The 27,792-nt window shown below is 41.3% G+C and overlaps 1 protein-coding gene across 2 annotated transcripts in view; it reads right to left on the reverse strand.

The window, feature by feature from the left end:
- Window positions 1-831: 831 nt before the first annotated feature.
- ccnyl1 (cyclin Y-like 1) overlaps window positions 832-27,792 on the reverse strand; it is a 66,379-nt gene continuing 39,418 nt past the window's right edge. For both annotated transcript variants that reach the window (XM_060827617.1, XM_060827618.1), the window contains 5 exons: window positions 20,144-20,195; window positions 18,089-18,208; window positions 8,412-8,578; window positions 5,279-5,441; window positions 832-3,318 (listed from right to left, as the gene is read on the reverse strand). In XM_060827617.1, the coding sequence (XP_060683600.1) occupies window positions 3,202-3,318; window positions 5,279-5,441; window positions 8,412-8,578; window positions 18,089-18,208; window positions 20,144-20,195 (619 nt within the window). In that variant the 3' untranslated portion in view covers window positions 832-3,201. The remainder of the gene's footprint in view (window positions 3,319-5,278; window positions 5,442-8,411; window positions 8,579-18,088; window positions 18,209-20,143; window positions 20,196-27,792) is intronic.

The following is a 27,792-nucleotide window of genomic DNA, read 5'->3' on the forward strand; positions in this document are numbered from 1 at the left end:
TCAGTTTAACCTGACTGCGCTGCATCGAAGATCCAGATCATACATTATTCACTGCTAATGAAGGAAATCAATATGCTCTCCCACTACCTTGTGTGTTTCTGTTTCCTTAAATCGCTACCTTTGAAGATGTCAGTTTAATTAGTTGAAGGATTTTTCTATAGACAGCAATTCTGTTCACAAATCAGGAGGAAAGGAAGTCTTCACGATCCACTTGTCTACAAACACCATTAATTTCAGTAGACGTGGCTCTCAGCAGCTTTGAACACACTGATCTGATCTACTTCCACCACCCGATGACTTCACAAGTAAAATGCTCAGCTGGATTGGTACATACAAAAAATAAAAAAAGAGTTTAACTATTGCTACTCGGCAATTGAGCTCTGGATAAGCTCCTCCCAACATGATGCAGATACACTTCATTCCCTTGTTTTTTGAACTCTGCTAAAGAGCTGTTTCACAAAGAATTACTCTTCAAGAAGAAAAAAAAGGATTAATGTCAGTACTTCACATGGAACATCGCTATTTTGCTGTTTTACGTTAGCTGATTTGCACATGCAAATTTTTACCACCTTTCCGTCACGATTTAAAGGAAATCGTGAAAATTGTAACGTCTTCGTATTATTTTTGCATCTTTCATACAAAGATTTGCAGCTTAGCTTTAAAATGGAAAGGAAGCACTTCGACTCTCCATCTTGTTAGAGCCCAGGAGAAAAAAAAGAGTTGAGGCTGCTGCTTGCACTGTGTCATTAGCTGCTGCTGCGTATTAGTTAAGAGAGAAATACTACAGACTTAAGGGTTAATAACATATTTTTTAAAAACTTAAGTACCATAAAGCTGCACACTGTGTGAACTAATCTGTGCAAGATGGGTTGGTGGTGAAAACCAGCAATAAAACTCCAGCCTAGTTTCAACAATTTATTACCAGAACCTCTGGTTTCTGGTGAACAAACAAACTACGGTAAACTTGTCTTTCTCAGATTAAATGGAATTTAGTGATTTTCTTTTTAAAATCTATATTCTGGCAGCCGAGACTAACGATTCTGCTTTTACCAGTAACTTTCTTCATCAAAATCTCACCACTCCTCAGACACTGCTAGGGCCTCAAATCTTCCCTGGGAGAAACTCCAGGTACCTCCCATTTCACTGGTTGCAAAAATATGAAGTTTACTCGCTCAGAAATAAACGATTGAATATTGCCTCCTCTCAGTCAAACGAGACAAGCAAGTTACAGCTTATGATGGGAACGTAACAATTATGCAACTACACGTCTATGTGAAAGTAGTGATGTCCTACAGTAAAATATTTTTCATTAGAAACACAAGTTGAGAGATACACTTATGATTATGAAAGATTTGATATAGAGATGATGTTTATATTTTTTGGGGTTGGGGATTAAAATTAGGGACTGTACTACAAGATAGCAACTAATATATCCAATAGGAAATTCAAAGGGAACTTTTTTTTTTGAAAAATCAAGACTAGGTAGAGCATGGAGCTCCCTAGTTTTGTTAGCATACGTGCACCTAAGGGAAAGCTAGATAGCTGCATGAGAGAGAAGGGAATGAAGGATATGATGATCAGATGATATGCAGAAGGACAGATAAACAGAGGTACTGACCTGTTAGGCCAAATGGCCTGTTTATGTACAAATTTAATGTCATTTGCTTAACAAGCATTCACATTTTGTATTTAGGGTCACGTATGTCAAGAGAATGAGACAATGTCACAAATCAGAGAACAACTGATGACTGGCAGTATGGGCTCCTATGTGTACTGAAGATATTGGACTGCTGCGCATGGTTACTTACAGGAAGTGAGTGAACCAGATATGGGGCTGGCAGACCCTGACACTCAAGACACCCCCATCAGGCTTGCCTTCCCTTTGCAGACTCTCAGCCTTTTCTGCTCCCTTCCACAGCCAACATTCAGCAAAGGAAAATAATCCCCAAAATAAAAAAAAACAGCAGTTTAAAACCCAGTAGCTTCTGCGGAAATTGTTTTCACACTGTAGAGTGGTGGTACATTTTTATTACAGGCTGATTACACAGTAAAAGGCCTTTATCTGAGGTAATACTGTCATCTTCAAGACGATAAGTTTTGGACTATTGGACACATCACTTTAAGGCCCTCGATCTGAATTTTAACTTTTTTTTCATAACAGATGCTGCCTTGCTGCTGTGTGTTACTATTAATTTTGCTTTTGTTTCGGATTCCCAGCCTTCTTGGGAATCTTTGCTTTCGGACACGTTAATGGTGGTGGGACTGTGAGCTTTCAGCAGCAGAGGTGCACACATAGTCATACATCATAGGTCAAGCTGCTTATCCCCTGAGCTCCGGAATCCCTGCCCTGAATCTCTCCACCTATCTACCCTCCTTTAAAACTGTCTGTGAAAACCAAGTCTTTGAACAAACCTTTTGATCACCAGTTCCAATATCACCGGTGGTTCAATGTCGGTAAGCTGGTGAAATGCCTTGAGAGTTTTTAAACTTCATTAAAAAGGTGCTAAAAAAAATGCAAGTTCTCATCTATACCAGCCAGCAACACAATTATATAGATAATGTCCAAAGAAAATACGTAGAGGATCTGCTGGGTTTGAGGTGGGAAGAGGGAAGGGAGAGGAATTATGAGGAAATGAGTGGTGGCAAAAGAGAAATCTATTCCAGCTTTAAAACCTGCATCACAGGAATATGTGCGAATACATGCTGGTTAAGTCCTTCCTATGCCTGAGAGACAGCTTTACACCTGGAGAGCCTTGATGTTTGTTTAACTTGCACAGTGCACATGGTCAGTTATTCGCCCCTGTTCTGACACTATTTACTCCCACACTTGGCTTCTGTTGTCCCAGCCTACCTGTAGGGTCCACACAACATGATTTCAATTTGGTTTGGATATTGTTTCTTTGAATTAGGACAAATTAAAATAAAAGCTTGAGGAACGTCTCAGTTACAGGCCTACACAGTAAGCATTAAAAATCTCCACACTGCTGTGTCAGTGTAGTGTCAAATCATTTTTTTTTTCCTTCCTTCTCCTAAAAAAGGGCCTTGTAGCCAGGTGGGCAACATTTAATGTTAATTTCTTAAGTGTGCTCTTCAGTGCCAGGAGCTGAGACTTGGGATTCAGCTGTAGAAAGATTCAGTCACCCAGCTGGAAGACTCTGTCTCTGCTGGTGCAATACATGCCGATGGGATAAAGTCTCCTTCCTAGGACAGGATGGCATTAGAACGACTAATTCCTATCAAATTGCCAGCGCTGAGTGACCGCCTTATAGCAGCTTTGCTCATGTCTTTATATTTGTCCTCGCACAACCTGGAGATTGCCTGGAGAAGGGAAAAGAAAGGGATTATTGTCAGGTCCATTTGTTTTTTGTTAACCTCATTTGTTATTGTCCCCCTTTCACCAATCCACATTTTTAAGGTTCCTTCTTCCTTCAAATTGCCCATGCCATGGAATATCTGTCACCCAGCTAAAATAGCCGCACCCCCGTCAACAGAATAATTTGGTGTTACTGGCACACTCTTGGGAGGTATGGCTAAGCCCGGAAATCTCTGGACAATAGTATATTCCAAACTAGTTTAAAAGATTCAATACAACAGTTTCAGGAGAACGTATTGGTGCAAAAGTGCTGTCGGTATATTGTGTTCATTGTGGAAAATGAATGATTTGATGGTTCATGAGGTTTGGGCATTAAGGATGTTACGTGGTCTTCAGGATGTTGGGGCTATGTTTTTATTATTGGTAATAGTGTGTAATGTGAGAAATATCATCAGTGAACCAATTGAAGCAGGTTGGGGTACAAGTACTTGAGATGTTAACAATGATTAGAGGAATTGTTACAGTAAAGAGAATGAAGCTGTTTCCTCCAGCTGGGGAGTGCCGATCAAGGGGGAACATCCTTGAAATTAGAGCTGAGCCTTTTAGGGATCAGATCAGGAAACACTTCAACAACAGAATAGAAACCTAGGGTTCTTCTTGAAGAAAAACTGTTGACCTTAATGCAGGGGACAACTGAACATTTCAAAACTGTTTTTCAATTAAGTAGGGTCATCAACAGTTACAGAACCAAAATGGGTGAATTACGTTAAGATCAACAATGGTCTAACTTTTACTGGTGAATCTGGCTTGAGGGGTCGCATGGCCCTAGGTTTGCAATTTAGTACTGAGAGATGCACATCACTGCCTCACTGTGATAACCCCTGTCATGTTTCTTATTCCCTGCTCTTCTTTAATCCCTCAACGCCATCAGCACATTCTTGAATTAAATATATTCATTTTTTTTTAAAAGGGTGCATATTTCATTTGGATGAATTACTTTCCGAAAGTGAACATTTGAGTAAGTGCCTCCATTTCACACTGGAACAGCTACTTGGTATAGAAGAACATCTGGCTTGGAAACTATACCTTGAGGGAAGATGGGCATGGAGAGGAAGCATTGTGAAGTCATTCTGCAGCATTCTCTATACTGTTGTATTGAATCTTTTAAACTAGGTTGGAATATCCTGTTCAGGATAGTGCTTTTTTTCCCCCCACGGGAGTGTGTTTATCAATTTTGAAACAATTAAGTTAGGTTACTGGGCAAAGTAGGATGGTGGAATGGGATCTGAAGCAAGTTTGAATATGCAGGGTGCAAGGTGCAAGGTGCGAGGCCAGCCAGGACAGTAGGGGGGGGCCACGAGGAGCATGTTGCTGTTTGAGGTGGTGAGGGGGATACTGCATTTGATAAATTATGAACATCAATGGATTAGTAGAGGACTGGGGGGTACACCGTTAGCCAAACATCATGGCCAGGAGTGAGGATATGACACAAATGTAACTTAAATTAGGAGTAAATTATTGACTGTCACGTCACAGACTTTGTGGCGGCTTCCTAAAAGGAGTGCGCGTTGGCACAAATGACATTAGTGGCAGCCCTCTGAGCTGGCAGCTAGGAGGTTTAAGGGCTTGAGCACGGTGTCAGTCTGGAGAAGGGACAGTCTTTTGACTGAAATTTTAAGCCAAAGCTGTGTCAAAGGCTTCTTAGGTGGATGTAAATGGCAATTTTCAAACAGCAGTTGGGTTCTCCTCAACTTAATCCTCAACTAAAATCTCAAAGAAAACAGACTATCCAATAAATTATCTCATGGCAGTTTATGCAATGTTGCTCTGTGCAATTTGGGTGCTGCACTGTCCAACTTTTCAGCAAAGTTATGTTTCAGAAGTATTTATGAGACTGGACCATTTGGAGATCGTGAAAGGCATTGCATAAATACAAGTGTGCTTGTTCTTTCTCACAGTCATTACCTCCAGTTTCTGTGCTCGCTCTTTGCTGAGTGGCTCCAAAGGAAAATTCATATTGTTGTCATCTGCCAAGGAGCGCAGATCAAAGTAATATTTGGCGTAAACACTAGCAGGAACATTAATGTTAAACTGTAGCAGCTCCAGGAACTGTCTCTCCATCTCATTCCTGTGGGGTTAAGGAAGGAACATGAGAGCCTTTCAAGAAAGAAAAAAAATACTCTGTTGATAGAAACAGAAGATAATTAATGAGAAAGCTGAGCCACAAGTGTAATTGACTTCAACAAACGAGAAACATTGGAACAAGCAGAATAAATAGCTGTGGCCGACAGCCAGACCATTGTGTTGTACCTTATGGTCCATTGCAACTCTTAACATTGTTTGTGAATCTATTTGCACATTTTCACGCTCCAGGAGTATCTAGCTCAAAGCTGTCTGCTCTCACTGGTCAAATAGCCTGTTGATGCTCACCACCTATAACTGCCAATGGAAAACAGTCACTAGAGCATGGTATTAGAGGATGATTTCTATTTGTGGAATGGTGTCCTGACACAAATCCCTACCTTTGGGAAAGGAAAGGAGAATAAGAGAATTTGCTTTATCTACCTAGTAATGCTGAACGAGCAAAGAATTGATTTTTTCGACTGGAGCCGCTCCTACCTGCAACTACAGGTCCTCTTACCAGTCATCAACACATTATTGGAACAACCGTCACTTAAGCAAAGATAGGAAGTTTAAAATAAGAGCTTAGTTATTTAGGTGTGATGTCAGAATACACACCTTTACATAAAGGGCAGAGGAAACCCAGAACTCATACCCTTGCCCCAAAGCTGTTGTGGCTGAAGAGGAGGATCAACTGATAAAAGTTAGATTAATAGAATTTGTTGTTAGGTAAGAGTATGAGAGTTATTGAATCAAAGCAAGTAAATAAAGTTAAGATACAGATCAACTGTGACCTGACTGGCAGACTCTAGGAACTGAATGTTCTAGTCCTGTTCCTAATGGGAGCACAAATCGTCAGATCCAATTATTAAACTTATAGGCTGCCTCACACTATAGGTTTTCTCTCTTATTCAGTTTCACTCTCAAGGGAATCAACTAAATCTGCAAACAATGAAGGCTAAAACATGGTTTTAAAGGTACTTCTTCAACCTGCAAATCCAGCCAATCCATTTTCACTGCAGGCTTCTGAATGACAAAGCAGCACTCAGTGGATGTATAGAAACTGATTTCTATCATGAAACTTGACATAAGCAGGCAACAGATGCAAGCCATTCATTTAACAAATGGAAATCATGATGGAGGTGCCGGTGTTGGACTAGGGTGTACAAAATTCAAAATCACACAACACCAGGTTATAGTCCAACAGGTTTAATCGGAAGCACTAGCTTTTGGAGAGCTGCTCACTCCACAACCACCTGAAGGGGCAGCGCTCCGAAAGCTAGTGCTTCCGATTAAACCTGTTGGACTATAACCTAGTGTTGTGTGATTTTGAACGTAACAAATGAAAGCACAGATGTAAATACACCTTAGAAGTTGAAATGTGAGGCTAGTTTGCACTAAATAAAAACAGAAGGACTGTGGATACTGGAAATCAGAACCAAAAACATGAATTGCTAGAAAAACTCAGCAGGCCTGGCAGCATCTGTGGAGAGAAATCAGAGTTAACATTTCAGGTCCAGTGACTCTTCCTCAAAACTGATGGTAGCTCGGAAAAAGTTGTTCTTTTTTGGCTAGTTTGTATCACCAGGTTTAGACAGGAGTATCTTTGCAATTATAATTAGAGTACATGCAAGGTGTGAAGAAAGATGACATGAATAGGACATTCTCTACATCAAGCTTTATAACAGAATACATCACCCACAAATAGAATTAACAAAATAAAAAAACTGAGTGCGTACACGTGTTGTGGGGTTCGAGGAGGATTGACACAGAGGGAGACAGAGACAGAGACAGAGAGCATTTGCGTGTGCGTGCGTGTATCAGCCCTCCTTTCTGAACTCTAGCATCGCTACAACAGATGAAAAGGATTCTTATGTTATGCATTATCAACAAATGACTCAGAGCCACTTTCACCAGGATGATAGCAGGGAGAGATTTACTGGGGAGGGAAAAATCAAACACAAAGGCCTTGGGCAGTCGTCACGGCAACAAATGGACTCTCAGAATGCTGCTGTTATCATGTCAGAGGATGAGGGCCCTTGAACCTGCAGAGGCGCATTATAGAAAGGCTTTTAACAGGAAACTGCTCTTCGTTATGCAACAGGCTAATACATAGGTAGCATATACTAGGAGTGCTGCACTTTGCTGCCCTTGACATTCTACAGCCACAGAAGCCGTGCGTTTCTCGATGAGCTTTATTTAATAATTATCTTAAAATGAACCACAACGTCCACTTACTCTCATCTTTTCCGAGCTTCCATTTTGAGCAAGACTGAACAAAGGCACTAATGTGAAAGACAGCCTCAACCTTCTTTTTAATTCACTTGTCATTCACTCCAACAATCACAACAAAGGTCTTAACAGAGAACATCTAAAAAATGTAGCAAGTAAATAAGGCTGCAATATCTCACTGAAATTTGCAGCAAGCTTCCCTCGGTGTGCATGTTCCAGACAGCAGTCAGGATCATTCAGCCAGTTTGTTGCCCGAGCATCGAAAAATCACTCCGTACCTCTGAATGGACTAATTTTAGTAAATAAATTACAAATTCATAACTTAGACCCTAGTATTATATCGCCACCTCACACAATTAAGCTTAAAAAGGGTGTCATTTAGTAAATTCTATGGTTTAAAAACATTTTTAAAAAAAAGGCAAGAAGCAGCCTTATTTAGCAGCATATTAAATATTTTTGTTTACAAAGTACCCAACTTTGAATTGGAATGCACCACTTGAAAGTGGTGGAAGTAGATTCAAATGGGAATTGGACAGGCAATTGAAAAGGGCAGTAGGCCTATTGCCTCCTATATGATTCCACCCAACTAAAATCAGAAGTTTTAACATGTTTCTGTTGGACTCCCTTCAGTACAACAGCAAACCGTTGTCTACTTTTATGTGGGTATGCAAGGAGCTCTAGGTTCTGTAAAGCAAACTTCAAACTGTGGACAGGTTTAACAAACAACAACTATTCAAATACTTACATATCCTCGACCGTCATGTCTTTCAGGATCTGGCAATAGTCCACGTTCCAAACAGCCTGATCATCCCAGACCTTAGAAGCAAGCAGGATGGCACCCAGCACGATCCGTTTCCAGTTACTAGGACAGATATCTATCTCAGCGTACGTCAGCAACCTTTCTAGGTATACCTGCAAGAAGCAATGTTCGATCAGTTATTAATGCATTTACAAAGATTGAAAGCAAAATATCTACTGTGTGTAACAAATGCCCAAAATTCTCAGATGACTCATTCATGGGATAGGGTGTAAGGGACTGCGAAAACAACCAGTGCTGTGCAGTATACAGAGTGAAGAAGAATCATTCAAATCCTAAGACTGACTCAGGGAATCGAAGCCAAGCATGTTCTTGCAGCAAGGGCTATTCAGGCTATCTTTTTACGTGGATGTCACACTCAAGCACTACTGTGATACACCTGGAGGTAGAAGAATCTAGAACTGTGCTCACGAATGCCCATCTGGTTTCAGCTGCACTGCCCCAAAGTGATGGGAACTAGAGTAAGAACAGAGACCGAGACAAATTGGTCTGCTCTTACAGGTTTCTTGGGAGAGGCCTCATTGCATTGCAGTAACTAAGGAGTGGTAAGCCTGCTCGGTTGGGTAGTGGTGCATGTTGACCCAAAAAGAGCAAAATAATGAACAAAAATTCAAACAAAAGCCACGTTCATTGTGGAACTCCGACAGATCATGCCAGTGAATGAATGTGGATTTGAAGCTGCGGTTCACAACTAACCAACCTCCTTTCACTTCATCATCCACAGGTGGCAAGAGTAGATCAAATAACTTACCCACTACAGGGGAACGAGAGGACAGAGTTGAAATTTACACCCTCCACAGCAGCTTCAAGCAATGTAGGGAGAAAGGCAAATCAGATTGCCATTGAGCTTTCTATCTCTCAATAGGAGACAAGATATATATATAAAACATACACTTCAACACAAAAGCAGAAGGTCACCCCAAACCAAATCTGTTCCTCTCAGCAGATAGCTTCATTGCTGGGAAAGCAGAGGACTGGAAACAAATCCACACCTAATTTCTCAGTTCAGGAGAATGCAGTACAAAAATCAAAAGGTCAAAGTGGCATTAGATTGTATCTCCACTTCCCTTCCCCACAAAGTCCTGCAGTTTGTTGGCTTCCCTGTGCAAAACAAAAACCATTGGGATAAGGTTCTGTGCGAATCAGTGAGTTTATTCTCTCGCCCACATGATCTTTGTTCATGTAGAAACATAAAGGCTTCAGACCGCCAGCACTCGAGAACTTATTGCTTACTGAGATCATTGCAGAAGGGGCAGACATGAACCCACCAGCTCTTTTGAGGACAGCTCACTTAAACTGCAATCAGAAGCCTGAACTCAAAATAACTATTGCCTCCCAAACTTGGGATATGAAGAGAAGAATTCTTGCACCAAAAGAGATCACCTCAAGCAGCAGAGTCCAGGAATTAAACTTTTTGGTCACAATTTTGAAGGTGAAAGCAATGAAGTCATGGTGAGACATGAAGAGAAAAGGTGCGAGGAAAAATAAAGTAAGAGATACTGGGTGGAGTTTACGAAGAGCAAATGATTTTGTGAAGCTTAACCTACCAGTCACCAAGTGAATTCTACTTACTACTTGAAGGAGTATGAATCATAAAATCATTAATTTGCTAACACTTTCATCAATATGCTACAGTGTTACGAAGAATTATGCTGATGACAATATTTTTAAAGCATCACTTGGAAACAGGTCATTGGCTTTGAGTAGATTCTACATAATTGACGTCTCAGGTGAACACTCGCAAGAATACAGAACAACTTTGATTATCCGAACGAGATGGACAGGGAGTATTTTGTTCAGATAACCGATAACATTTTCACAGGACCTTGAGCTTTTGTTCAGATAGTCTGAAATCCGGATAATTGACTCTCGGATAACCGGAGTTGTTCTGTACAAGGGACAGAAGGAGGAGTACACCATTAAGCCCATCGAACCTGCTCAACCATTTCATACATGGCTGATCTTAGGCTTCAATCTCACTCACTCTCACCCATGCCCACCCCACCACCAACATCCTTTGACTCCCTTAAAGCGTTACATATAGTCAATAATGGAAGCATCCACAACACCGAGGCAGAGAATTCCAAAGATTCACAACTGCTTCGAGTGAACAAAATTCTCATTTCAGCCTTAAGTGACCAGTCCCTTATCCTCAGACTGTGCCCATGTTCTTAACTCTCCCTGTCAAGACCCTTCAGAATCACGTCTGTTTCAATGAGAACACGACCAGCTATCCTTAGTAGCCACACACTCAGATGACATGCAACATGAATTTGACTGGGACAACACCACTATTATAGGACAAGCCAAACAGAGAACAGCCAGGGAATTCCTAGAGGCATGGCACTCATCCACAGATTCTATCAACAAACACATCGACTGGACCCAATATACCGGCCACTGCAGCGGTCAGCTGGAACTGACAACTGGAAGTGGCAGGGTCAAACCACTACAAATGCTGGAGGAAACATCACACAAGCGCTTCACAGGAGGCTCCCTAGCACTGAGGATGTCACCTAGACAGGGGGCAAAACATCTGCAACACAAATTCCCAGCTCGGCGAACAGAACCACAACAACGAGCACCCAAGCTACAAGTCTTCTCACAAACTTTAATCACCTATCATTTTTCAAAGCTCCAGAGAATCCAGGGCTCTGCTTCTCATCACATAAAACAGGAGCAGGAATAGGCCATTTAGGGCCTTTGGCCCATCCCTACATTCAAATTAATCATGACCAACTTTCCCTAGGCCTCAACTGTTCTTTCATGCAAGCTCATCACAACCATCAATATTTCAAAAATCTACCTTCTCTTAAAATGCTTTCTGTGGTAGAGAATTGCAGAATTCAGTACTGTCTGGGAGAAGAAATTTTTTTTGTATCTCAGTATTAAAACACGGTCTCTTTTATTCTACAACTGTAGAATCATAGAATCCCAACATTGTGGGAGCAGGGAATTCAGCCCATCAAACTATACTGACCCTCTGAAGAGCATCCCATGTAGACTCACACCCTCCCCTATCCCTGTAACCCTGCAGTTCCCATGGCCTATCCTCCTAACCTGCACATCTCTGGACTGTGGGAGGAAACTGGGACACCTGGAGAAAACTCAAGCAGACATGGGGAGAATGTGCAAACTCCACACAGACAGACAGTCACCCAAGGGTGGAATTGAACTCAGGTCCCTGGTGCTGTGAGCCAGCAGTGCGAACCACCGAACCACCACGCGGGCCGAGTTTGAGATTCTCCTATCAGTGAAAACATGATCACAGTCTGTCAAGCCCAGTCAGAATTATGTACGTTTCAAAAAAAAAATCACCTCTCAATCAACTAAACTCTAGCGATTAAAGGACTAATCAGTTGAACTGCTCCTGATAAGTCAATCCCTTTATCTTAGGAACCAAGGTGAATTGCTTCTGGACTGCCAGTATCAGCACATATTTCTTCAATATGGAAAACAAAATTGTACTTTGGATGCAGCCTTACCAGTATCCTGTGCCGTTGTAACAATACTTTATTTTTAAACTGAGCATCCCTAAAAATAAAGACCAAAATTCCATTGACCTGAATGATCATATCTGCATGCTAAATATGCAGATCTTTAGAGATGGCACAGTGGCTCGGTGGTTAGCACTGCTGCCTCACAGTGCCAGGGATCGGGCTTCATTCCAGCCTCGGACAACTGTCTGTGTGGAGTGTGCACATTCTCCCCGCATTTGCATGGGTTTCCTCTGGGTGCTCCGGCTTTCTCCCACAGTCCAAAGATGTGCAGGTTAGGTTAACTGGCCTTGCTATATTGCTCATTGTGTTCAGGAACATGTAGGTTAGGTGCATTAGCCAGGGGTAAACAGTAGGGGAATGGGTCTGGGTGGGTTGCTCTTTGGAGGGTCGGTGTGGACTTGTTGGGTGAAAGAGCCTGTGTCCACACTGTAGGGGTTCTATTCTATTCTAAAAATATGTGCTTCATGCTCAAGTGCACTTAAATCCCTCTGTTTATTTAAAAAAAATAGTCTGCTTTTTGATTCTTCCCATCAGAGTGCATGGGTAGAAAGTGATGACTGCAGATGCTAGAGATCAAAGTTGAGAGTGTGGTGCTGGAAAAGCACAGCAGGTCAGGCAGCATTCGAGGAGTGGGAGAATTAATGTTTTAGGCATAAGCCCTTCATCAGAGAGGCTCAAGATAGAAGAACAGCACCACACTTTCAGCTTGGGGACCCTGCAGCCTGCTGGACCCTATATATAGTTTAATAACTTTGGGGATTGAGCTCTCCCCTGTCCCCACTGCAATCCGCGCACACCAGGCCTTGTTATCACAAAGTCTGCTATAACACACGACCCAATGCTAGCCATTAACAGTCTCCATTAAAACCTATTCATCCTCCTAGCCAGATTATTATCCACTCCTTTGCCTGCCAATTGTTGTTCTCTCTCTTTGGGCTCTATCCCCACCCACTTGCCCCACTATCTTTTGCAAACTGACACTTTCCTAGCTACCATCAGTTCTGAGGAAGGGTCATCTGATGTGAAACATTAACTCTGATTTCTCTTTACAGATGCTACCAAACCCAACAATTTCTGTTTTTGTTTCCAATCTGCACTGGGCTGCTTCTGGGGCAAGTACATCAGTCCTGATGAAGGGCTTATGCCGAAACGTTGATTCTCCTGCCCCTCGGATACTGCCTAACCAGCTGTGCTTTTCCAGCACCACACTTTTTAACACTGATCTCCAGCATCTGCAGTCCTCCCTTTTTCTCAAGTGTATCATTCCCCAAATACGGAGACCAAAACTGCACACACTACTCCAGGTGTGGTCTCACTAAAGCCCTGCACAAATGTAGAAAAACTTTGTTATTCCTGTACTCCCACATGCCTCAAAACAAAAGTCAACGTGACATTTGCCTAATATTAAAAATATCCCAAACTCTACGATCCTTTATCTAGCCTATCAGCCTTTTGTGTATCACCTCATCAAATGCCTTTTGGAAATCTAGGTAAAATGCATCTACCAGCTCCATGTACAAAAAAACTCTATGAATAAGCGTTCTCTTCCATAAAACCATATTGACTTTGGTTGATCATACTATGATTTTCAAACTGCATTGTTAAGAGGTCCTTAATAATAAATTCTAGCAACTTTCATGATGAATGATGTCAGATTAACTGGTTCACATTTCCTGGTTTTCTCTTTCCCTCTTTTCTTTCGCAGTGCTACATTCTAATTTGTTAGCGCCACTTCAGAATCTAGAGATTTCTGGAAAACTAGAGATTTTACATTCACTTTGCCAGCAAATTTCTATTTTAGAATGCAAGGTTGTAGGGCATCCGTTCCTGGGGATCTGTCATATTTTAATTCATTTCAGTTCTTCCGTTCTTTCCCCCTGCTGTTATTACTTCTCTCACCCTACTTGCAACAACAACTGGATGGTATTTAGGCTTGGGCTAAAAAGGTGGTAAGTAACATTACATGCAACACCAATGCTAGGCAATGACCATCTTCAACAAGAGACATTCTAACCATTGGCACATGACAGTCAACGGTGTTAACGTCAGTGAATTACCCCATGCCACCATCCTGGAGGGTTACTGTTGATCAAATATTGAACTAGACTAGCCAAATAAATATTTTGATGTGAACGGCAGGTCAGAGGCTGGGAATCTGAATGGAGGCTCTGGGGAAAGTTACTATCTACAGGACACAGGTTAGGAGTGTGATGGAATACCCACCACTTACTTGGATGGGTGCAGCTTGAACATCACTGAAGCAACTTGACTCCATGCAGGACAAAGCAACCCACTTGATTGGCATCACATCCACGAACATTCAGTAATTCCACCACCAAAGCTCAATAGCAGCAATGTATACCACCTACAAGATGCACTGCAAAAATTGGCCAAAGTTCCTTGACAGCACCTTCTAAACCCATGACAACTTCTATTTAAAAGAAGGGTGGATAGGAACACCAGTCACTACAAGTTCCCCTTCCACGACACTCACCACCCTGACTTGGAAATACATCGTCATTTCTTTACTGTTGCTGGGCAGTAATCTTGGAATTCCCCTTCCCAATGGCACTGGTGAGTCTGACTACAGCACATGGACTGCTCACCACCACCTCCTCAACGACAACTAAAAATGGGTAAGAAATATTGGCTGGCCAGTGACACCCACACCCTACAAAATGACTAAAATAATAAAATGTCCCCGTCCATGCTTCCAAGTGACCAATGTTTACTTCTTATAGTTGTAAAACATTTAACAATGTTCTGTTAATAAACTTAGCCAGTTTTTTTCTTACATGCTCATTAGAAACCAAAGCTACAAGAGAATTGATCTTCGTCTAATTTGTTTCTTTTGCACAATGAAAATTGCAAACAATGTTTTAAATGAGAGAGCGAGAGCACGATGACAAAAATATCTGTACTCTCACATAATAGAGTTGAGAATATTTAATGGTGTTAGGAGAAAATATAAAAAGGTAAGCACTTCATTGTCATACAGAAAAGGAACAGGCAATATAATTCTATCCAGAAATCTCTTGCAGGCACAGCATTCCTGTGGCTTTTTCATAGTTGCCTTGGTGTCTTACCTGGGTTACATAGGTTTTACGTGCTAGGGTCAGTCTCTGGTATGATTCACTCACAGAACCAGTATAATATAGCATGAGGGGCGAACATTTGGCCCATCAAGTGTGCACAAGCTCTTTCAAACAGCAATCTAGGTTATTCCCTTGCCTGGTTTCCAAATTCCTCACTGAAAGCTATCAGGCAATGCATTCCAAATCCTAACCACTGAACATTTTGAAAGCTTTTCTGTTTATTGACTTTGATTGGCAAAACAATCTCCTTAAACCTGAGCCTTCTGGCTGTCAACTCTTCAGCCATTGAAGCGTTTCCGTTTATTCATCTGAACCCAACCTGACTTCAGTTTTACTAAGTCTCCCCCCAGCCTGTTTTTGTTCCAAGAATAACTCCTCCAAGGTTGAGTCTATACACATTACTGAATCACTAACAAAACTCTCCACAAAAAAGGATCTGCAATGCAGATGAGCTGTTAGGTAGAAAGTTGTAAATTTGCTTGTAACAAGCTTGAGATCAATCTTTTCATCCTTAGTGTGATTAGAATAGGATACTTACTAATATGCAGAAATAGTTGAGGTAAATAGCACTGAGATGAAGCTAGATAAGCAAATGAAGGAAAAAAAGAAATAGAACGTATGGTGATTGTTACAATGACTAGCATAGACCAGTTCAGTCAATCAGCCTGTTGCTTTGCTGTGAATGCAACATTTACAAAACAAAGGAGTTGCAAACAAATGGTTCAGATTCACAGTGCAAGTTGGCAAACTATTATGTATTCTGGATTAGTGGTGCTGGAAGAGCACAGCAGTTCAGGCAGCATCCAAGGAGCAGCGAAATCGACATTTCGGGCAAAAGCCTTTCATCAGGAATAAAGGCAGAGAGCCTGAAGCGTGGAGAGATAAGCTAGGGGAGGGTGGGGGTGGGGAGAAAGTAGCATAGAGTACAATGGATGAGAGGGGGAGGGGATGAAGGTGATAGGTTAAGGAGGAGAGGGTGGAGTGGATAAGGAGATAGGCAGGTAGGACAAGTCATGGGGACAGTGCTCAGCTGGAAGGTTGGAGCTGGGGTGAGGTGGGGGAAGGGGAAATGAGAAAACTGTTGAAGTCCACATTGATGCCCTGGGGTTGAGGCGTTCTTCCTCGAGGCGTCTGGTGATGAGGGAGCAGCGGTGAAGGAGGGCCAGGACCTCCATGTCCTCGGCAGAGTGGGAGGGGGAGTTGAAATGTTGGGCCACGGGGCGGTGTGGTTGATTGGTGCGGCTGTCCTGGAGATGTTCCCTAAAGTGCTCTGCTAGGAGGCGTCCAGTCTCCCCAATGTATAGGAGACCGCATCAGGACCAACAGATACAATAAATGATAACATTAGCCAAAATATACTGCAGGAATGAGAAGCAATATTACCACCTAGTGGTGAGGTTCTTTTAAGAAAATACAAATACAAGCACCTCTGCTACATGTCCCGACATTCAGACCTTAAGCAACTAAAGGACTCAGTATGAGTCAGCCACTCTTATATTTCAAATTTTGAAAGTCGATGCACCATCTCATAAACAAAAATCCAAATATATTTAGAATCTTACATCGGAGTCCATTTGACTCATTGTACTTGTGTGGTCTCTTTGAAGGACTCATCCAAATAGTTGTATTCCCTTGCTCTTCCTCCATGTACACGAAAATAAATATTTACACATTCCCTTTTGAAAGTTGTTAAATCTGCTTCCATCACTGTTTCAGATTGTGCATTCCAGGTAATTATAACGTGTTCCTAAAAATAATCTCTCATCTTGACCTAGTTCTTTTATCAATTACCTTAGATCTGTGGTTAGTGTCTCTTTTATCCAGTGAAAACCGTTCCTCCCCATTTACTTTCTCAAACACTTCAGTTTTAAGCAACTTTACTGAATCTCCCTTTAACATTCTCCACACCAAGGAAAACAATTCCAGTTTTCCTAATCTCTCCACATTATCATTGATGATTCACATTAAATAAAGATATGGAAAGCACACAGACTTCCAAGAAAACACAACTTGTGCAAGTAGTGGACCCTGATGAGTTGGCAGGTATCCCACTTTTCAGGAAGAGTTAGAAGTGCAACATGGAACAGCTTGGCAGATTTATTAAGAGGTGCTTCTATGTGCATGCAGGAAACCGAAACACCACAGTATCTGACTGAAAACCCAAGGCAAAAAGGCCTCCACGAAAATGTAAGTACAATGTAGTGTGAATAGATGGCAACAATGAACATGCAACTGTTTGGTTTCAGTTAAGTATGCCGTGCTCAGCCTTCAAATACTGAGCAAAGCCACAATTTGGTAAGGTAGCACATGCTAACGGCATTCTTGTTTAAGGCTCGTAACTTGCAGAAACATTGATGAAATCATCAGTGACTGAACTTTAACTTTGAAATGGAGGAAATTCTGTTGAACACCCCATATGCAGCAAATAGTCTACACTAGGTCCTAGGAATATTCTGCAAGCAGGACAGGGAACCTTTTTCAACTTGTGGGTGTGGGGAAGTAATCAGGAGTAATCTAGTTCAAGATTAGTGACAAGAGTCATTGTGCAGTGAGTTGCAGCTGTAGCTGCTAACGCTGACTACAGCTTGATACAGAGAAACAGGAGGACAGGCCTGCAAGCAAGGAAAGAGCAAAAAAACTATTTTCAGATTTATATTGTTTGGAGAAGGGAACAACACGAACAATGATTTTCAAAAGAAAAATCATTTGCGTTAAAAACAGACCATCACTTCGTAGCTCATGTCTTTTGCTGAATGATGACTTATTTTAGGAAATATTGAACAGACCCTAGAAACAATAGCAGCTCTGCTATGGATCTCTATTCTTTTACAACTTCACTGACTTTGTGGTAAACTTCCAAAATCTTGCTTTGGCGACACTAAATGTGAATAATGCACAGATATTTTGTTCAGATAACATACGTAATTAATCATTGCTGGAATGTTGCAGTTGGTGCAAAGTATTAGAAATGCATGGTACCATAGAGTATGCTCTCGGGCAAGTTCCTTACCAATGTTACTATTGCACATTCTGCAGTCAATTGGGCAGCACCGAAGAGAGTCCGTACAAACCGATATATGTGTTTATGCTCTGGGTCACGTTTATAATAATCTACTGGCACCTCTTCTCTCTGCAGCAAGATACAAAATCTCAAATAGTATATTGATAAGACAAAACAAAAACAATAAATTGACTTCCTTTACAGAGGAGTTCAACAGCATTAAACAGGATTACACTCGATCGTCCAACTCAGTACCAGTGCCCACTTCCTCCACATATCCTTTGATCCCTTTAACCCAAAGATTGTTGTCTGAATAGCTATACATGAGTGTGTGGAACATGCAGCGAGACCTGGGTGGCCTTGTGCACCAGTCGCTTGGGGTGGGCATGTGGGTGCAGCAGGTAGTCAGGAAAGCAGGTGGTGTGCTGGCCTTTATAGCAGGAGGAATGGAGTGCAGAAACAGTGGCACCTTGCTGCAAATGTACAAGGCCTTGATGAGACCACGCCTGCAGTGTTGTGTGAAATTTTGGTCTCCTTGCGTGTGGAGGAACGGCCCTACTGAGCAGGGAGCGTGGCAAAGGGCTGCTGGGTTGATTCCTGGGAATGATGGGATTGATGTGTGGGGAGAGGGAAGGATTATTTTTGTTGGAGTTCAGGGAACCAAGGGATCCCTGAGGGAGGGAATCTCATGGCAACCTATGGAACTCTGACAGGGTGGCCATAGGAGGGATGTTCCAGATGGCAGGGGTTCCGGAACCCGGATTGCAGTGTGGATGCAGGATGAACCAGAATGAGGAGACGTTTCTTCATCCAGGGAGTGATGAGCCTGTGAATTTGCTCTCACGGGAACTAATCAAGGTCAAAACTTTGCATGATTTCAAGAAGGAATTGGACATTGCACGTGGGGCTAAAGGGATCAAAGGATACAGGGGAAAGGCATAAACTGGCGATTGAGTTGGAAGATTCGCCATAATCAGAGGCAGAACAGGCTCGAAGGGTTTAATGGCCTACCCTCCTCCTGTTTTCTATGATCACAGCTAACCTTTCAATGACTGAACAACTTGAAGGACCACAGGAGGACATTATGTTCATGATCTGCAATCCAACTACTTGGACGTTGCAGAACAAAGGAAACTAAATGACTCTCCCTTGTTATCCACAGTATCTGGGCACAGTACGCAGGGAGCTGTTGGAATGAAGGTTCCAGCAGTGTTAGCAACCTCAGGCACTTTATGTAGCAAGTACAAACCAAGTAACTGGCTGTACGCAATGCCACAGCCAGCCCACCGGCCCTCACCTTCCTGCACAATAGACTTCCCAGCAGAATGAATGAACAATATCATCAACAAATGAACAGCTTTGCATCTGTACTCATGCACAGCACATGATGACTCTTGCTATCTATTACCATTGTTGCTTTTTTAAATAAAAAAAACAGATTATTTCATAACATAACGGAAGTACACTGCTGAAACAACATGTCATTGGCAATGCGCTGTGTAGCAATCGTGCGTTCTGTACAGGGCAGACTGTGTAGCACTACACCCTGCCAGCAAATACAGGGGGGAAGAACAGAAACTTAAAAATAAATTGAAATCTTATCTCCTCGAAGAACCGGAGTAAGTATTGGCATGCCAATAAATTAGAGCTCTTATTCCTGATCCCTATCCAGCTACACTGACAAGAAGGGCTTGGCTGCTACATTCATTGTAGCATTCTGACCTACATGCAATCTGACTAAATTTTTCAGAATGAAAGTCAGAGGATAAAGGGAAAGAGGTGAAGAACAAGTACATTGGGAGAGCAATTTGATAGTTCATATAATGGCAACAACAGGAACGGAAGTTCAAAAGGGGGGAGGGTAATATTTAGTGCATTTCAGAAAGGTACAGACCTACTAGGTTAAACTACTCGAGTTCTGTAAATTCCAATAAACAATACAAGCTTACGGATGATCACAAGCACATTTAGATCCATCACGTCTACATAATAAACACAAGCACTATTGATGGTTTTTGAGACTGATTAATGTGGTGAGATTTGAATAAAAAGAAAAGCACTTACAGTCAGCGGGTGCATTTTCTCATCAAAAATATCTATTGATCTGTCTGAATCTCTGCAGAAAGAGCACAAGTTAACATTTACTCCTTTCATCACCTTTGTCACTTGCAAGCTAAATTCTGCTTACTTTGCTGCCACCCTCTGGAATTTCCTTGGCTCAACCGTTTATTTGTTTCATGTTTTTTTTACAGCCTTCTTAAAACTCTATCAACTGAGCCTTTAATACCCTCCAAGCGCACAGTCGATCTACACGGACTTCATTAACTTCCTCCTTTTTAAGAATTTGTTCCTCTCTATAATCATTCTGCTCAATAATAGCAGCTTTGGCATCCTTTGCCATTTCTTATATTAAGAACAAATTGCCATAAATAATCTTTAACCAGCTAAGGATCTCCCAAAATATTTTATAGCTAATGAGGTAAATGCAGTGTAGGAAATTACTCTATAATGTGATCTGGCTAATGCTTTGCGGAGTGTCCCTTCCTTTTTCCTGTGAATCATGAAGGCTCTTATTACACTTAATGTTTATTACATAAACTATACAATCTCCCATATTTAACCAACTCTATTGCATGCGAGGTTACCACTAGGTCTTGTGACTCTTCAGTTGCTGCAGAGAATTCTTTTCATTTCTCCACGTGATCAATTTATCAGGCTATAAAAAAGCTGAAATGCCTATGAGCCAACCAATACTCTGCTCATGCTGGTATCATCTCCTATACTTTGCATGCTAACTTTGCTATGGCATCTCGTCAAATGCCTTCTAGAAATCCAATTACAATACATTGACTGGTTCCCCTTTATCTACATGCTTATTTCCTCAAAAGAAACCTAATAAATTAGTCAAACACAATTTTCCTTTCACAAAACTCTGCCTGATTGTACAGAAATTTACCAACTGCCCTGGTAAAACAGCCTTAACAATAGATAGCAGCATTTGACATCTTATGATAGATGTTAGGCTAACTGGCCCATAGTTTCCTAGTTTCTGTCCCTCTCCTTCCTTGAATAAAGGAATCACATTTGCTTTTTAAAAAAAATCTTATGGAACCTTGCCAAAATCTCAAATTTTGTAAAATTTACTATCTCAGAAATTTACATCACTCTTGGGTGAAGTCCATCAGGCTTCTATTTTAGTTTGAACAATTTCCACAGCATCTTTGCCCTGGTATTTGTAATGGCTTTTAAGTTCCTTGCTCCATTTCTCAAGCTGATTGATGATTATTTCTGACATGTTATTTATATCCTCTACGATGAAGGCAGGCACAAAATAACTGGTCAATTCATCTGCCCTTGCCCTATTTTCCACTACTAATACCCATACTTGCTCAACAGAGAGCCAATACTTACTCTTTTCCTTTCTAAACACCTTCAGGAACTTTGTGTTTTTTATATATTTTTGGCCAACTTTCACAAGTACTCTAATTCCTCCCTCCTTATTAATCCTATTAAGTTGAGTCACTCTTTGCCCTTCTATTGCATCCAATCCTCTGACAAATCATCTTTGCAAATTTATATGCTTTAATTTCAGTTAGATATTATCTTTAATGCCTTCAGTTAGATGGGGAATCCTTTCCTTAGAATCTTTCTTATTCAATGCTTTCTAAGTATCCTGAAATACCTGCTTAAATGTTTTCAACTGCATCTCAACTGATCAATTCTCCTGGCTTTGAGGCTAAAACAGTGAATGTTTTAACAAGGAGTTATATGCAGTTCTTGGGGCTAAAGGGATCAAAGGCTATGGAGAGAAAGCAGGCACAAGGTTACCGAGTTCGCTGATCACCCGTGAACATATTGAATGGTCAAGCAGGCTCAAAAAGGGCTGAATGGTCTACTCCTTCTTCTATGTTTCTATGCATTATATGTTGAACATAGTTTCCCAGTTTGCTTTGGCCAGCCCTGATTTCATACCCTCAATGGCCCTTGTTTTCATTTAAAACACTAAGTCTTAGATCCACTGCTGCCTTCTTCCAACAGAAAGTAAAATTAAATTATAATACGATCACCGTCCTAACTGAGAGGTCATTAATCAACTGTATTTCACTACATATTAACAGGACTGGGATAACAGTCACTGGTTGGCCAAAAACACACTGCTCGAGGAAACTGACCCAATTACACTCCCTGAACTCATCATCTAGGTTACCATTGCAAATCTGATTCATCCAATATATTGACTAAAATCACCTATGATTATCACTAGTTTTCTAATAAATCCCTTTTTTTTTCTTGGTTACCCTGTCCTGTAGAGTGATTAATGTTCCGTGTCTGTAGACCACTCTTACAAGTGACTTCTTACCTTCGTTATTTCTAATTCCTACTCAAACCGATTCTACTTTCTGATCTCCACACTAAGGTCTGCTCTTTATATTGTGGCTGATATCAGCTTTGATTAACAGAATTGTCCTTCCACTTTTACCTAGCTTCCTGTCTTTCCTAAGTGTCTTAAATATTCAGGACTCAATCTTTGTCATAGAGAAACTGCTGAAGAAACTCAGCAGATCTGGCAGCGTCCAGGGGAAGAAAGCAGAGTTAGTGCTTCGAGTCTGCTGCCAGCTTTTCGAACAACTTTGTTTTTTGTTTCAGATCTCTAGCATCTGCAGTTCTTTATTTTATCCCAGTCTTGGTCTCCTTGTGGCCATGTCTCTAAAATGGTTATTGGGTCATACATATTCATTTCTATTTAGACTATATAATCACCTTCTTTTTAAATGAACACTATGTGCATTCAAAAACACAAAGGCTTAGCTGTGCCACTTGACTATTTTTGCAATCTATAGTCCTTTCTCCTGAATTCTTCGATTTGTGTATTCTAGCTGTTCACATAACAGTCTGATCACCTTCTTTGTTTTCTTGTCACCTTGCCTTATCTGATGTAGAAACAGAGAAACCAGGGCAAAGTGTAGGTCCTTTGAATATGCTCCACCATTTAATATTCTCATTACCAATCCTCTATCTGAACACCATATTCCTGTTTACCTACCTTACCCTTTGATGCCTTTAACATCTAAAAAAGAACCTATTTTTTTTTTAATGTCCACAGTGACCTGCCTCCACTGTCTTCCTTGGTAGCAAGTTCCACAGGTTGACCACCCTGAGTGAAGAAATGTTGCCTTATCTCAGCCCTAAACTGTCTCTGCACATGAGATTGTGACCTTCTTTCTAGACTCTCCAACCGGGGGCAACATCTTTCCTGCATCAGTCTGGCTAGTCCTGCGAGAGGTTCGTAGGTTTCAATTAGCTCCATCAGATTTTCCCCGATTTAATTTATAGAACTTCATCAAATTTTATTTCTCTCCTCCATTATTTAGCTTTTAAGGGCCTTTATCTATTGCTCTAGCTATACGGCTTGCCAGACCACTTGCCTCAGAACGATTCAGGTGAAGACCATACCAACAGTACAAATCTTACTTTTCCCGGCACTAATGTCAGTGTCCCAGCAAGCAAAACTCATTTCTCATCGCCAATATATTTTTAATCCAGATTCAGAGTCAGAGACATTGGCGGAGAGTTCCGGGAACAGTGAAATTATCCATTAGAAATTGAAACTTGCCACGCAATTCCTACATAATTCGTGCGCACAATCTGCACAGGGTCCTGCAACATGTCTTCAGTTGACTGTCTGGCCTCTGACAACTGGGAGAGGGGAGGTTTTGGCACATTTGTATTTGTTCTATGGCAGAAGGTACCAAAAACCAGAGCGTTTTCCCATTATAACTTGCCGATCTCGAGGGCAACCACATGTACTTTCGCTAACCTCTCACTTTTAAGACAGCAATCTGATTTGTTATGCTAATCTATTCATTTACTACTTCTCTTTACCAATTTCTTGGCATTCCTTTTCTGAATTCAGAAGTTCTCCTAATCTTCAGGCAATGGACTCTTACTGGCAGCATTATAAACTTTTTAAAAAATTTAATGAGAGAGTCATAGAGATGTACAGCGTGGAAACAGACCCTTCGGTCCAACCCTTCCATGCCGACCAGATATCCCAACCCAATCTAGTCCCACCTGCCAGCACTCGGCCCATATCCCTCCAAACCCTTCCTATTCATATACCCATCCAAATGCCTTTTAAATGTTGCAATTGTACCAGCCTGCACCACATCCTCTGGCAGCTCATTCCATACATGTACCACCTCTTAGGTCTCTTTTACATCTTTCACCTCTCACCCTAAACCTATGCCCTCTAGTTCTGGACTCCCTGATCCCAGGGAAAAGACTTTGTCTATTTACCCTATCCATGCCCCTCATAATTTTGTAAACCTCTGTAAGGTCACCCCTCAGCCTTCGGTACTCCAGGGAAAACAGTCCCAGCCTGTTCAGCCTTTCCCTACAGCTCAGATCCTCCAACCCTGGCAACAACCTTGTAAAGCTTTCCTGAACCCTTTCAAGTTTCACAATATCTTTCCGATAGGAAGGAGACCAGAATTGCACACAATATTCCAACTGTGGCCCAAACAATATCCTGTACAGCCGCAACATGACCTGCCAACTCCTGTACTCAATACTCTGACCAATAAAGGAAAGCATACCAAACATCATCTTCACTATCTTATCTACCTGTGACTCCACTTTCAAGGAGCTACGAACCTGCACTCCAAGGTCTCTTTGTTCAGCAACACTCCCTAGGACCTTACCATTAAGTGCATAAGTCCTGCTAAGATTTGCTTTCCCAAAACGCAGCACCTTGCATTTATCTGAATTAAACTTCATCTGCCACTTCTCAGCTCATTGGCCTATCTGGTCCAGATCCTGTTGTAATCTGAGGTAACCCTCTTCGCTGTCCACTACACCTCCAATTTTGGTGTCATCTGCAAACTTACTAACTGTACCTCTTATGCTCACAGCCAAATCATTTATGTAAATGACAAAATATAGAGGACCCAGCACTGATCCTTGTGGCACTCCACTGGTCATAGGCCTCCAGTCTGAAAAACAACCCTCCACATCACCCTTTGTCTTGTACCTTTGAGCCAATTCTGTATCCAAATGGTTAGTTCTCCCTTTATGCTATGAGATCTAACTTTGCTAATCAGTCTACCATGGGGAACCTTGTCGAACGCCTTACTGAAGTTCATATATATCACATCTACTGCTCTGCCCTCATCAGTCTTTTTTGTTACTTCTTCAAAAGACTCAATCGAAGTTGGTGCGACATGATTTTCCACGCACAAAGCCATGTTGACTATCCCGAATCAGTCCTTGCCTTTCCAAATACACGTACATCCTGACCCTCAGGATTCCCTCCAACAACTTGCCCACCACCGAGGTCAGGCTCACTGGTCTATAGTTCCCTAGTTTGTCTTTACCGCCCTTCTTAAACAGTGGCATCAAGTTTGCCAACCTCCAGTCTTCTAGCACCTCACCTGTGACTATCGATGATACAAATATCTCAGCAAGAGGCCCAGCAATCACTTCTCTAGCTTCCCACAGAGTTCTCGGGTACACCTGGTCAGGTCCTGGGGATTTATCCACCTTTAACCATTTCAAGACATCCAGCACTTCCTCCTCTGTAATCTGGACATATTGCAAGATGTCACCATCTATTTCCCTACAGTCTACATCTTCCATATCCTTTTCCACAGTAAATACTGATGCAAAATATTCATTTAGTATCTCCCCCATTTTCTGTGGCTCCACACAAAAGCTGCCTTGCTGATCTTTGAGGAGCCCTATTCTCTCCCTAGTTACCCTTTTGTCCTCAATATATTTGTAAAAACCCTTTGGATTCTCCTTAATTCTATTTGCCAAAAGCTATCTCATGTCCCCTTTTTGCCCTCCTGATTTCCCTCTTAAGAATACTCCTACTTTCTTTATACTCTTCTAAGGATTCACTTGATCTATCCTGTCTATACTTGACATATGCTTCCTTCTTTTTCTTAACCAAACCCTCAATTTCTTTAGTCATCCAGCATTCCCTATACCTACCAACCTTCCCTTTCACCTGACCGGAATATACTTTCTCTGGATTCTTGTTATCTCATTTCTGAAGGCTTCCCATTTTCCAGCCGTCCCTTTACCTGGGAACATCTGCCTTCAATCAGCTTTTGAAAGTTCTTGCCTAATACCGTCAAAATTGGCCTTTCTCCAATTTAGGACTTCAACTTTTAGATCGGGTCTATCGTTTTCCATCACTATTTTAAAACGAATAGAATTATGGTCGCTGGCCCCAAAGTGCTTCCCCACTGACACCTCAGTCACCTTGCCCTGCCTTATTTCCCATCTTTAAATTATTTTAATAATCACAAATGAACTACTTTTCCAATGGGGTTTTTATTCTTCAAGGGAATAAACTATTTGTTATGCATTAATATTTTAAAAATATACCATTGCTTTTTTTAATCAAGTCTTTTAAACTAATTTCTCAGTTGAAATTGACCCTCATACTTACACCGTTTTCTTTGGTCAGATTGAACCCTGGCTTTGAATTAAGTAAAACATACTCAAAAGGGATTAAAATTACATCATAACAATTCATCCACCCAAAGCCTTTACAAGACCATTACCTATTGGGCAACGCTAAATCAGGCTTTGAGATATTCATCCAGAAAACTCTCAAATGCTACAAATTCTCAGTTTTCATGTGAATTTTGTTTCTTCTGTTTATAAGATAATAAAAAAAAGTCAAGATTGCATTGGTTCAACCAAATATAGTTGAGGTATCATTCAAGTTAGCTAAATGCACAATTAGGTCAGAAAAAGCTCTTTTCCCAGAGAATAATGGATTTCTGGAACTCATGCAGTCAGTTCATGGTCACTTTATCTCTTCAACTGAGAAATGGTGTAACTTCTGGAAGATTGCCACCTACAATCTCAATGTTGACTGAAACTGGTCCAGAAGATCTATGTGGCCCAAATCATTTGAAGAGGTCACACAGAAAATGGCCAGACTTCACACTTGGCCTGAATTTTGTTTGCTTTCCCTAAAGGTTTACATTGTTTTGGCTGGGATGGCAAGTGTATGCAACAACGACAAGGATGTTGTAATGGTGCGAAGGTGCCATATCTTGATTTGACTACTCTAATACCCTCCTGGCAGTTTCTCATCTTGTATAAATTTCAGGTCATTCAAAATTGCTGTTTGCATCATAACTTGATTCATTCATCTATCACCCTACGCCCACTATTTGCTGACCTAAAATTTGCTTGGAGAGCAGAAAGCCCTCAACGTAAAACTTCCATCCTCATATGAATATTCGTCCATGGCTTTACTCCTCCCCTAACTCTACAATCACCTCTAGCAACACATCTCTTCAGGAGCACCAAATTCTTCCAATACGGACCTCTTCTATAGGCCATTTTACACTGCTTTAACATTTATTTAAGATTTCATTATCGTGAAGCGCCAACATGAATGCAAGTTGATGAAGACGACAACCCTTCCTCTCCTTTTAGTTTTACTCCATTAAAAATTAATACAGACAATAGTTGAGGGCAGGTATCAGAAATGAGTGCAGCAGAAAACCTCACAGGAGACCACAGAACCCAAAGTAATGCATTGCATTAGCTTTTAAAAATTAACTTCCCGCAAGTTGACAATGGATAACTGAGAGTACCAACATGGTGTGATGTGCACTTTGTAGAAAAACCCCACCCACTTCTGGTGAAATCACACAAACTAGCTGCTAAAGGACGGCACTAGATAATTA

This window comes from Hemiscyllium ocellatum, chromosome 7 (assembly GCF_020745735.1).
Source record: "Hemiscyllium ocellatum isolate sHemOce1 chromosome 7, sHemOce1.pat.X.cur, whole genome shotgun sequence".
Taxonomy (NCBI): Eukaryota; Metazoa; Chordata; class Chondrichthyes; order Orectolobiformes; family Hemiscylliidae; genus Hemiscyllium; species Hemiscyllium ocellatum.